Genomic DNA, 13,862 nt, shown 5'->3' with positions numbered 1-13,862 from the left:
GGCGACTGTGTTCATGGACCAGCAGGAAGCGCTCGGACCTGCACACACCTGCACAGACCTGCACACACCTGCTCGAACCTGCACATACCTGCTCGAACCTGCACAGACCTGCACACACCTGCTCGAACCTGCACATACCTGCTCGAACCTGCACATACCTGCTCGAACCTGCACATACCTGTTAGGACCTTTCTTGGACCTCCACACACCTGCTGGGACCTGCTGCGACCTGCTCGGACCTGCAAATACCTGCACAGACAGGCACATACCTGCACATACCTGCTGGGACCTGCTCGGACCTGCACATAGCTGCACATACCTGCTCGAACCTGCACATACCTGCTAGGACCTTTCTTGGACCTGCACATACCTGCTCGGACCTGCACATAGCTGCACATACCTGCTCGAACCTGCAAATACCTGCTAGGACCTTTCTTGGACCTGCACATACCTGCTCGGACCTGCACATAGCTGCACATACCTGCTCGAACCTGCACATACCTGCACATACCTGCTCGGACCTGCACATAGCTGCACATACCTGCTAGGACCTTTCTTGGACCTGCACATACCTGCTGGGACCTGCTCGGACCTGCTCGGACCTGCACATACCTGCACATACCTGCACATACCTGCTGGGACCTGCTCGGACCTGCAGGCTGGTAGGTCGGACCAGACTCTGCCGCCCCTTGCTCCTCTAGACGCGCCTATCGATTCCCGGCAGACGGCGCGGGGGAGATCAGACCACTCCCCCCTCCCCCCTGTCCATGAGCAGATCTCAGTGTGGGCGGTCAGTTCCCGGCGCGACTCCGAGATAGCGCCATCCCACTGCGGTGCGATGCTTGTGGTCTCTCCTGGTCGAGTCTTGAAGACTTGCCTCTTGGAGGGTTAGCGATGTAACATGGCCGAGCAGTTTAGGGATACCTACCATATGCTACTGCGCGAGTGCATGCCTGCACATTGAAAGTAACTGAGTGCAAAGTTTTTTAGGCAATGTTGGAATGATTCAGATTGAATATAGCTAATTTTGAAAATTGAGGCTGAATAAACCATTTGACAGAGTTCTGAATGCAGAAGCTGATTGCGATGTTTTGGAAATTATGTTCTCCTTAAACATCCCGGCCGTGATATTATGGAGACGACCTTATCGCCAGAGACAACCTGAGTGGTGCTTCAGTGGCGCCACACGCGCCAATCAGCGGCGAGGAAGGCAGTGTACATCCGGGACTGCAGCAATTTCGGCGCTTGGTTAGGCATCCCAGAGTTAAGCAACTCTCCCTTCTTCCTATTCCGAAAATTCCAAAAGAAATAATTAATAATAGATTAAAAATTGAAATGTAATGTTTTATTAACTTAAGAATTCTGCCATTAAAAAACCCATTATATTCCAAAATAATATTCAATAGGTAAATTTGCATTATCATTTGAATTTGAGTAAACAATATTTATTAATTTATAACTAAAATTTTGTGCAAAATATTTTTGATTCGTGTTATTAAATTCTGATTGTAGCATTGCTGGCCATCTTTTTAATCCTTCCATTTATTAATTTAAATCTATTGCTTTGAAATAGCTATGCACTTAAGTAAGTGTACTATTAATTATTAATGTTCTAATATTGTAAGTGTGGCAGAATTGATTTGAATTATTCCTTTGAAGGGCTATATAGAGCAAGGCCATGAAACGAAACAGCAGTAATCCTGGAGTCTGGTATATTTTCATGAGGTTGTCTACGACTAAGGAACTTCATTTATTTTAGTGCAGGCTTAGTTTGAAATGGCTCAGTAACTAATAAATAGGGACCGGAAAAATTCGCGGGTTCAATGACCTGTAGGATGAACTCCATAGTTCTACGTACACTCGGTCAAATGCCACCCACTCATTGGCTGCTGTCTTGTGAAACGTCCCAACGTAGCAGCCTGTGATTCGATAAAGCTTTGCTCGGGCGTTTCTCATTGGCCCAGAGTCATCCAGGTGAGTTGTGAGCCAATAGCAGAGGCAGCACTGAGGTATAACTATTTGTATTTTAGCCTATCGCTAAATGAATTCGCGAATTTTTCCGGTCTCTACTAATAAATTATAATAAAAACTATATAAACGCCGATGCTCGAGGTGGGGATTTGAACCCCCGACCCCTGAGATCCAGGCTCCGAGCACACAGGTACGCAGGTATGTTGTTGGAAGCCCTGACGCTGCTGTTGTAACAACATGCCGGCTCGTGTGGAAGCCACACCCTTGCCTGTAATCTGGCCGGCTGCGTGCGTGCGTGTGTGCGTGGCCGCGCCAATTAGCGGGCGGTAATGAGGGCGTCGGGACGCCGGCGCCGCCTCAGGAGACAGGCCTGCGCCCTATTTCATAAAACTACAGGCATGACATATGCGACAATTATGTCAAAATGTACAAATATGTCAATTTGTAATTACAAGTGTACGTTTCATATAAAAAGAGGTTGACAGGCAAAGAATCTTAAATAGCTACAATTAAAAACAACTGTCTCATAAACTCGAACCGTATGTGACAGTTAATTGTAGGTCAAAATTTTTTTTTGAGTGATATGGCCAAAAACAATCGCCGCGGCCACGTGTATGTCAAAACATTAGTTGGCTTTCAAGTGGTGCGTGCGATAATCGAACCCTGCCATACCTCTGCATTTCAAGAAAAATCGATTTGTACCGCAACAAAGTAAGCAGTAAAATATTTATGCGACATTTATATAACCTTCACACATACAGTACAATGAACAGTGTGGATAAGATAAGTATTTTAAACCTCATTCGTGAGGAAAAGGAGGTGTTGTTTGGAAGATTTTCATGCAGATTGACACATGAACAGAAAATGGACACATGGAAACGCGTAACTGAAAAAGCGAAAGCCATCGGAACCTTTACAAGGGATTGGAAGTATCTTAGGGATACTACATGGCAAAACTGGCGCAAGAGAACGACTGTAAGTACATATTGTATGTGTACCAGATTATTAATAGGTTAGGTATGAACACAGAGGCATGTTTTTCATGTGAATAATTTTTAGGTATAGCTACTCATTGTAGCTATACCGGCTAAACTATTGTAAATAGAAGCAAGGTGTATTAATGAAATTGCTTCTTTTGTTACGAAAAGTTGTCGCGAGAGACAAAAAGAGCATGTTACATATGTTTATTTTTTTCGATTTTCGGAGATTTTCTGTCAGACATAGGTATTTACAATTCGACATATGTTCGTTTCATAAAATTTGACAAGTCTACACATATGTCACGACAAATATGTATAAATGTATGACAATTTGACATATAGCTGTTTCATAAAAGTTTAAAGCTGACAGGTTTTATGAAACACAGTTATGTAAATTGTATAAAAATTTAATCCAAAATCAAAGTACTTTTCGGCCCTCAGCGAACTCTAAAATGCTTTTCGTAAGCGGACCCCACTCGGATATCATGAGTAGTTTTGAAATCGCGTTGTTTTTCCTGAAGCTCTGCGCACCGTGTGTGTGCCCGGGTAGGCGGGGGCCTTGACACTTTTCGGCTCGAAGACAAATGGAGGGGGAAAAATTGGTTGTCTGTAAAGTCGGTTTACGGACGATAGTTTAACGTGACAACGTCATAACAAAACATTGATGAAATGATTGCATACTTTTATGAATAAAATTGAATCATTTTTATTGAATTATCCCTGTTTTGTATTGATACAAAGAAGGAGTGAAATGAAATCTACAATTTAATTGATAAATTTACTTTTATTTGCACTCATTAATTCAAATATGTTTATTACTTTAACGAAGAGATGATTTTAACTATAACTTTTATACATGTTTGCTATTTAACTTCTTCCAATCTGTGTTGTTCTGTTAAGAATAGGACGATGATAGGAAAAGTAGGAAACGAATGGGAGTGTTTCAAGTTTAATGTGCCTCGAAAAAGTCAAATCGATGGTTGTTCCAATCGAGTGGAAGAGAGATAGATGCGGCGCAAGCGTACAATGTGCGTAACGGGACACAGCGTAACGGGACAATGTGCGTAACGGGACACTTTTTCGTGCGTGCAGCCGGCGTTCATTTATTTATTAGACGATGTTACGTCAAAAATCTGACTGGCTACCAGCTTCCTTCTGGGAGAGTGTCAAGTGTTGCAGGCGCGCGTCGCCGTGACGTCACAGGTCAGAGCTGACCCTGAAGCCCTTCTCACACCTGGGAGGTACGTGATCAATACCCAGTACGGAGGGAGAGAGAAGGATTACAATCATTGGGACCTGGTACAATCAGACTGCACGTGCGATACAGGGTTCTATCCAGTGTCTCCTATCGTTCATTCATACACACCGAACTATCTCGCAACGTACCCAAGTAGTATAGTTAGGGGGCTCCGGCGCCAGTGTCCAGGGTGTGGATTAAGGGGGGGGGGGGGTAGTGACCGACCGACCTCTGACGTCACGGCGGTCATCTTGAATGACCACGACCTTTGAAATCGAGCTTGATGTTGCATTTTGACATTTAACCGTGACATTTGACTTTCAATTTGAACTTTGACCTTGATCTTGACCTTCGAACCCCAGTCGCCATCATCGATTCCGCCATCTTGACATCGAGCACCCCAACACATAAATGTTGCAATTTTCATTAAGTTCACCATCTTGAATTCTAATAACATGCCCACCAACTTGGATCTGATGTCAAGCCAATTTAGATTCTGACGTCATGTCCGCCATCTGGTATTCATCTGCCGGAGGCCGCCATCTTGGATGATGTCAGGACCGCCTTTTAATTTTTCTTTCTTTATCATTTATCTTTATTCTTTTTTAATTTTTTTCTTTCTTTATTCCTTTATCTTTGTTATTGGTGTTTGTTCCTAGAGAGCACCAGCATCGCTCTGCACATAATATAGATGTTCAATGACCTACCAGAGCTGTTATGGACCTTATCAACATATTAAATTGAATTTTTTTATACAAAATACTGTTACGAACGCAGACAGGACCGCGACACGCGCCATGCTTGGAGCTGGTTGGCTGCCCTGCACGGCCACTGGCGTTACGCCATCCACTGACGTAAGGCATGCCACGTGTGCCTGACCGGATTACAAGGGTCGTCGCTTCCCCCTCCATTCCCCGGGAATCATCCTTCCTCGGCGCTGTTATCTATAGCTGAGCGGCCTTGGGAATTCCGCGCGCCGCCGCACGGAGTGGCGTGAATAGGTGCCGCCTTTCTAGACTTTTCGGGTGTGGGGCTACTCTAGTCGGTTCTGGAAACCAACAATATATTAGCAGGAATAATTAGAAGCACACAGAGAAAACTAACGCACGTTTTCTTAAATCAATATCAATGAATCACAATAAAATAAAGAAAACAACTTTTGCCAGCTTGTGAACTTCTCCTATGTTCAGCAATGATAGAGTTCTGGCATAAGCCAGAATATTTTGTAATCATTTTTTTATATTTTTTTTTGTGATTCACTGATCTTAACTAGAAAAATATGTGTTATTTTTCTCCATGTGCACCTGATTATTTCTGCCAATATATTTTTTTGTTTTATCCTAATTATTTTGGGCATTCGTGGTGATGCTTCTGTTGGTTTCTCCCCGTGCTTCTGGTTATTTCTGTGAAATAAATATCTGCATGAAAAATTTTTACTTAATGAGACATGCAATTTTATTCAGAGTTACATGTAATTAGCGATTTATGTTACTAAATCAACACTTAACAATGATTTTATCAGGTGGAATTTAAACAAAAATAATCATTACTCAGTCAAATAATATGCCTTAAGACGGCTGAGATTCACTATCATGCAAGACGAACTTCCTTGTCCTTGAGTTCTAGCGAAGTCCTCCTCCTGGGATCGTGAGAGAGCATCTCGCATCCCACACGAACAAGCGAGTGTCTGTACAGCACAGCATGTGGCGCCAACTGTTGCGAGAATTTGCATGAGATATGTTAACTCTCGCTGCTGAATGGAGTTACTGTAGCCAAATGCAGCCTTGTAGACTCTTATCCTCGTAGCCTTGTAGTCTTGAAGTCTTGTAGTCTTGTAGTCCTGTAGCCTCGTAGCCTTTGTTACCATGTAGCCTCTTAGCCTTGCAGACTTGTAGTCTTATAGAGTTGTAGCTTCGTAGCCAAGATGCATGTAGCCCTGTAGTCTCGTAGTCTGTTTCCATGTAGCCTCGTAGTCTCTTAGTCTCGTAGTCTCGTAGCCTCGTAGTCGTGTAGCTTCGTAGCCAATTAGCATTGTAGCCAAATGTTGCTGGAGCAGTTAGGCCCAAGACAGCCGATGACTTTTGGAGCCAGTGGCATTTGGAGCCAAATACTTTTGAAGCTTAAGACTTTTGGAGCCAAAGACTTTTGAAGCCGATTTCTTTTGGAGTCAATGACTTTTGAAGCCAAATAATTTAGAGCCAATGACATTTGGAGCTAAAAACTGTTTGAGCCAAATCTTTTTAGAGCCAATAACATTTGGTGCCAAAGACAGCTGGAGACATGGTAGCCTATCGTAAATTGACGATCGCATCCTACGGGGTGAATGTTCGTGAAAATGTACATCCTTTCCGTTAAATCTACGTAGACATCCTACTGTTTCGAGATCGGTTCCTTGCGAAGAGATCGTATCCCTGCGACGAGATCCTATTCTACTATGTCGAATTTACGTACGGATGCGTGTCCTTTACTTTTGATATGATCCTTTTTTTATTGTGCTTCTTAACGTGTTTTTTTTTACGAATGTGCTTCCTTTTCTTGAAAGTGCTCCTGCGATTTTCCGTCGAATGTGCTTCCAAATGTGCTTCCTTTTCGTTGATTGTGGTTCCGATTGTGCTTCATTTTCGTTGATTGTGCTTCTAATTGTGCTTTCTTTTCGTTGATTGTTCTTCCTTTTTTATTGTGCTTCCGATTGCGCTTCAAAATTTGCTTCTTTTTCATTGATTGTGGATCGTTAAGTCTGTACTCAGGTCATGATTGGTCTCGTGGTACGGAGATGTCTGGTCTAAGTGTCTGACTTGGACATGGCCTGTTTCAATTGTTCGTCGAGTATCATAGAAAAATACCTCTTGGTTCGGAGATGCTTATTCTCTACGCCTAACATTTTACAAGACCTGGTTGAAACGTATTCCAAGTATCGAAAATTTAGACTTACATGGTAGGGACAGCGAAAACATATTTATTTCGTAGGATAGGTATAGAGTCTTTTTCGTAGAGAGAATGATTAATAAACCCTACGAAAGGTAATGGGACAAGAATCGTAAAATATATTTGAATCTTTAGTAACTTTTATTACTGGCCAAGAATCAAACCAAGGACGGAAATCAATGGAGGTAATCTTACATTAATAAGCTATTTTTTATGATTATTAGAATTTTTCCGCATTTTTATGTTCATTATTACGAATTTACAATATGGGGGACAATGTGTCAACATCAGCTTACTGGAGGCTGATAGACTGGGAATAAATTGAATCATTCATTATTTTAATGGGTGATTTTTTTGATGAATTATGGAATTATTTCAGTATTTTTAGCTAAATAATTACGGGTTTTCAATATGGCAGCCAAGACGACAGAGAAGAAAGTGGATACAGTGACAGTTGACTGTCTGTTAATAAATAATACTGCTCTCTAGTGGTTAAGGATTAAACTAATATGGCGGCAACAAACTCTAGCAGATGGAATATGTACTACGTGACACTAGCGCTCTCTGTATTGATGACCGAAAACAAGAAGGCGGCAGTGCTCTCTAGCAAGTGATGTGTGTTACTAGCTTCCTGGTAGAATTTTTTGAAAAAATAAATGTGGTGGCTCTGTTTCGAACAGGTGATGATATTTATTATTCCTTCAAATTAAAAATAAATTACATGTCCGAATATGTGTGTTTTCTTATATACCTTTTTTGTTTCTCGGTCTGGTGATTGACTCGATGGCCGTGCGGTTAAAGGCTTATGTTTTCCTACCCAGATGTCAGAGCTGTGATGGTTCAAATCACATTGCTTCCAATGTATTTTGTATAAACAATTAAATTTAATATGTTGATAATGACCATAACAGTTCCAGTAGGTTGTGAAACATCGACCTTATGTGTGTGAGACAGAGCGATGCTGGCACTCTTTAAGAACAAACACGAAAAACAAAAACGACAAAATCCATGATTTCGGCCTCCAGCAGACGAAAACAAGGTGGTGGACATGACATCAGAAATGGCTGTGACATCATATTCAAGGTGGTGGACATGTTATTAGAATTCAAGGTGGCGAATGTAACAAAAATTGCAACTTTCAGGGATTCGGGCGCTTGATGTCAAGATGGCGGAATCCAAGGTGGTGACTGGTCGAAGGTCAAGGTCAAAATTCAAGGTCAATGGTCAAGATCATCCGCCATGATGACCACCGTGATGTCAGAGGTCAGCCGGTCTTAGACCCCTTCCTTAATCCACACCCTGTTCCCTATCACCAGAGCCCCCAAACTATACTACTTATCTTCTTACCTGTAACTGCATGCAAGTGAATTAAAAAAAGATACAAATACAACCTTAACATTGTCTTTAATTATACTCATAAACAAACACCACTCACATGTTGAGCAGTTTATAAGCCATGCATGTCTTCAGAAAAAACCTCTGTGTGATTGTTTGTAGCCCTGGTGTTCGTCCCTTTAATCGTTAGAACCTTTAAGTTTAAAAAAAAACAGTATGATACTTAGTCGCGTCATCTTTCATTAATCGTTGCTATTTAACTTATACTAACTCTTAAAAAAATAAACTGTATACCTGAGCCCTCGCTAAAGCTCTGCGTGCTAGTGACCTCATTATTCTTACGAACTGCTCAGCTGATTTTCCTCAGTCCAAGTCCCACCGATCCGCATACCTCGGAGAACACTTGAATACAAAACATCGAGAGTGGCAAAGACACAACAAACAAGAAATACTAAGCGATACTAGGCTCGATCAATCGCCTACCAATTATCTTTTTGATAAGTGTTGCTCCACTCGGCCACACTATACGACGACCTGCCGAGCGCCCTGGTACAACATAGCAGGGAGAGAAACAACTAGGAACACAGAAGCCCAGTACAGAAAGCCACAAAATAGCTGCCATAATAGAAAGAAAAAACAGAAAGCCATCAGAAACACAACACAGCCAAAAAGTGACGAGGCAGAAACTAATCACAAACGCTAAATGCTCTATTGTTCCAACCTATATCAACTCTAAATGTAATTTTTTTATATTTAAAATCTAATTTATGCCATGACACAATGATTATTTGACTGCTAGGAGTTCATTTTTATTCCGAGGTTAGTTTATTTTTAAGTTCTGCAGTTATTGTTTGTGTTCTGAAAGTCATTATTTTTGTTGACTCGTATGAATGTTGATGCAATGTTTATCTACTACATGCGCCATCAGTATTCAGAGCTGAAATAGTGACATGCAGGTACGCGAGGAGACTGTGTGGTGGGTGGTTGCATGGGAGCGCTCCAGGTTGAACCTGGATGCCGACGAGAAAACTGTGTGGTGGGTGGTTGCAGGGGAGCGCTCCAGGTTGAACCTGGACGCCGACGAGGTGCCCCTCGCCCGACACTTCTCCAAGTCCGCCACCGAGCTGAGCAGCCAGCAGCAGAGCTCGGGTGCCAGCGGCAGTCCGGGCCCCGCCATGTCCTCCTCCAGCATGCACAAGATGCCCGGCTTCTTCAGCACGCTCAAGGTCACACCCTGCGAAGCAACTGCGATTCTCCCTCTGGTCACACACACCCACATTGTCCACCAGATCTATTAACACGGCTGGATGCTATTTTCTGAGTACAATGTAAAATGACCAAGTATTTATTTATCACAATTAAATACTGACACCATGGACACCATGATATACTGAAAAAAACAACCCTGCCGTCATCTGACAGCGGTTGTGCATGTCTAATATAGAGCACACTTCATTTAGTAACTTTCACTAATAAATATCATTTTTTTTAACATCTCTCATAATCAAACATCTTTTTTTATATAGAAGAGGGAAAATCTTTCAAAGACACCGCCTTGAGGGATGATACATGATGGTCGTAGTGTGGGATTTCCACCCACTAAAAACCTTCCTCTCCACTTCCCTCGTAAGTATTGTAAGGGTGACTGGGCCAGAACCGCGTTAGCATTATATCAACCCAGTCCGTGTTGCATCAAACGATGTCCGCTCCTGTTTCGCTGGTCTCTCTCTCTCTCAGATACTTTTCCCTTGAGAATGCACCGCACATAGGCAGCGATTTCATTCCAGTTTTCTTCTCTTTGTGTCATAAGGTTCACTAGGTTCGCAGGATTGAGAGTCTTGCCTATTGTTGCTTCGGTGTTAGCTCTGTGGTTCCTCCATCGTTCATACTCGAAAAACATGTGCTCAGCATCATCAGTTTTGTCTGGGTAATACTTGCACATCGGAGTGCGGTGTGGGCCCAATTTGTGTAGGTATGCGTTGAATGAGCCATGGCCTGTCAACAGTTGAGTCAGGAAGAAATCTGTCTCACTGTGATTTCGGTCGATCCAGGTATTGATGTTCGGGATCAGGCGAGCTGTCCATTTGCCCTTGTCGCAGGTCTTTCATCTGTCTTCCCATTATTCCAGCATTTACGCCTTCAGTTTTTCTCTAGCTTCCTTTGTGTTGTCGCTGATAGCTTTGATGTCATAGAGTTTCACCTTCTTAAATGCTAGTATTCGATATGCGCAACCCCTGCTATAACTAGTACGGCAGCTTCGGAGACCGTGCGATAGGCGCAGGTCACCCTGAGGGCTCCACGCCGTTGTACTGCTGCTACCGATAGGTCTTCTGCTTGAGAATATCTGCCCATACTTCCGCTCCATAGAGTAGGATTGAGTGAACTGCTTCGAGAAGAACTCTTCTCATTTTGTTTCGTGGGCTCATTGTGTTGGTCATGATTTTTGATAGGCTCGATACCATTTTGCTATCTTTAGTGCGTGCACTTTCAAGGTGATCTCGAAAGGACAGCTTTTCATTTATCACCACTCCCAGGTAGCCCGCGCTCTTGTTGATGTCAGTGTTGTCTCGCCAATGTCCACGTTGAATGGTTTTGGGAAACATTTCTGGCACGTCAACACAACTGTCTCTGTTTTATGTTTAGCTAGTTTTAGACAGTGTTCCTCAAGCCAGGCCTGGATGGCATCAATGGTCGACTGGACCAGTAGTTCATCTCCTCAACGCTTTCCGCCACTATTGTGGCCGCGACGTCGCCAGAAAAACCCGTTAGCTGTACTTGCTTCTGTAGGGGAATCTCCAGTAATTCATCATAATCTGCATTCCATAGGTCGGGGCCCATGACTGAGCCTTGTGGTACGCAGCTGTCGTCTGATACTCCTGTGAGCCTTCTGTGGTTTTCACGATTAGCGTTCTTGCATCGAGATAACCGTCGACTATGGCCAAGTTCTCCTTTTTTATCTTTGACCGATGCTCCAGTGTGTCCGTTATGTCGTCCCATTTTGTGCTGTGAAGGCGTTCTTCACGTCAAGCGTGAGGAGGATGCAGACTTTGCGCGATTGAAGGTTACCAGACCACGCTTCGGTTATAATCCCTGTGATCTTCTTAATTGTGCGAATCGTCGATCGGAATTTTCGGAAGCCATGTTGATTTTCGGCAAAGTCACCGACATGGTCGATGTAATTTTGGAGTCTCGCTTGTATTAGTTTTTCGAACAGTTTTCCGGCGATATCTAGCATGCAGAGAGGTCGGAACGACGAAGGCGTTAAGGGGGTTCCTTTCCCTTTTTCCAAGAGGACCAGTCTCTGCCATTTCCAAATAGTGACAAACGTGCCGGCTGCAAGGCATACATTGTAGGCTATCAAGCATAGGTCCAGAAATTCCTGGGCTATGATCTTCATCACCGACATTGGGATGCCATCGGGGCCGGGTAACTTTCCTGGTTTGAGGGACTTCGCTGCATCTTGCAGTTCCTTGGGTGTGAAAGGTGTAACTTCAACATTGTTGGTAAAGTGCCTTTTTCCTCGCATCGGGTGTTTGGGAAACAGCTCCACTACAATGTCGTCCATTATGGCGGTTTTTTTGGTGTTTCTGGTGCAGAATTTCCGAGTTTTTTGACGACAATTTGGTAGGCTTTGCCCCATATATCCTTCTCAAGGTCATTGCAGATTTCTTTCCACATTGTCGCTTTACTTGCCTTGATAGTTAGGTTTAAGTCCTTTTTGGCCTTCTTGTACTCGCTTGAGTATATGGCTAGGTCAGGGGTGCATTTTGTGGCTCTTGTTGCTCGACGGCGAAGTTCGTGACATCTATTCTGGAGTGCTGCAATTTCTGGCGTCCACCAGTATGCCGGTCTGTGTAGGCCACAGTTTTTTTTTATCATGGCATAGAGGCATCACAAGAGGTGGTGATGGCCTTCATCGTTGTCAACAGCATTCTTTCCGTCTCACTTCTGGTGTTGGGAGCCTGGTGGAATTTAAGGGTTGACCAGCTTTGTGAAAGAGACTTTCGGAGAGCTTCTAGGTCAAGATTTCTGGTGTTCCTCCTTCGTTCTTTAGGGCCTTGTTGCATTCCTGGGGTGGGAGCCACTTCAACACTAAATGTGAACATCTAAAAATTCCATAGAATAGTACACTATGAAACTTTGTGCTACAGACAGTTGTGTAAATTAGAACCACACTGATGGATATTGACACAGTAATGATAAGGCTAATTTACAGAACTGTAAACAAAGGCTGGGGTGACAGAGGACAGAGAAACTGTCAAGCTATGCGATGACTGTATCGAGATGCCGTGCGGTAGCAGGAGCGAGAATGTTCGCTTGACAGAGCTCAGTGTTGGGTCAGAGCGATGCATTGCATGTTGACACATGTAGTCGCAGGTCACGAACAGTTCCTGGCGTGTGCCAACACCTCGCGCCACTCAAATTAGTCTGCGATCAATAAATGCGACCGTGAGCTGTCGACCAAGCGACACCATGGTAACCGAGCCAGCAGACAAGATGTCGCAAGTGAGTAATTATCCACACACATTCAAAATGTGTAATTTCCTTTGCGGATTGAAAAATGCTTTCAAAATAGAAAGTCACATTCATTCGTAGAAAGCTCTGTGAAGCAAAAAGTTTTGCATGACTAAAGACTCGGAAATTTTGTGAGTTCATCAACCAAATTAAATTCCAAATGCTTGAATTTTTTTTTTGTCCTGGACTTGGGCACATATGTATGGGAACTTTCTCTTGCTGTCTGAACTAGTTACAAACCACCAGCAACTGAATTATCTAATCTCATTTTCACATTTTCACTTAGGTTCAAGAAAAAAAACAGCACCATCGAGGTCACTGGAACCACGAACTTTCTGTGGTTATCTATGCAGAAACGTAATTATTAATTTCCCATGGGTTTTCAAACCATTTCTAACTATTTTACATGGATAATTAGGGTGTAGTAAATTGTAGCCCTATGCAAGGGAGTGCAGTTTCTCGATGTGATAACTTTGTGGTCTCAGCTAGCGAGCATATGGTTCTTGGCGGTAAAATAAAAGTGTGTATTGTAGAAAATAGATTCAGTGGACTAGGTAAGAAAAAGCAAACCATTTTTGAAAATGAGATCTATCAGTGATGATAGCATAATTCCTTGATATGAAACACTCGCGATCAGATCGAAATGAGATCCAGTCATGATAACACTTTGAAAACTGGTTGGAATAAATACGAATCCATCAATTCTTTTTAATATAAAGTAATGTTCTCGAGATGCAATTTGAAAAATGGCAGAAACATTATCGATATAATAATTACACTTTGGTAGATATTAACAGATTCATTCTAATAGTTGTATTATATCAAAATAAGTTATTATTTCTTCTTAAACTGTGTAATCTTCTTCCACGTGACATTGTGACGGGATAAAAAGTAAAATT

General features: G+C 42.7%; 1 protein-coding gene across 7 annotated transcripts in view; it reads left to right on the top strand.

The window, feature by feature from the left end:
• LOC134531121 (multiple C2 and transmembrane domain-containing protein) overlaps positions 1–13,862 on the top strand; it is a 201,565-nt gene that overhangs the window by 24,246 nt on the left and 163,457 nt on the right. For 5 of the 7 annotated variants that reach the window (XM_063366714.1, XM_063366723.1, XM_063366700.1 and 2 more), the window contains one exon: positions 9,499–9,674. In XM_063366714.1, the coding sequence (XP_063222784.1) occupies positions 9,499–9,674 (176 nt within the window). Of the gene's footprint in view, positions 1–8,255; positions 8,377–9,498; positions 9,675–9,696; positions 12,955–13,862 lie in introns of those variants that run through there. The other 2 variants (XM_063366707.1, XM_063366741.1) reach the window with 2 other exon arrangements.

The sequence above is a fragment of the Bacillus rossius genome, chromosome 1, assembly GCF_032445375.1.
Source record: "Bacillus rossius redtenbacheri isolate Brsri chromosome 1, Brsri_v3, whole genome shotgun sequence".
Lineage (NCBI taxonomy): Eukaryota > Metazoa > Arthropoda > Insecta > Phasmatodea > Bacillidae > Bacillus > Bacillus rossius.
The sequence above is the reverse complement of the archived record's forward strand: the minus strand, read 5'-3'. Positions and strand labels throughout refer to the sequence as shown.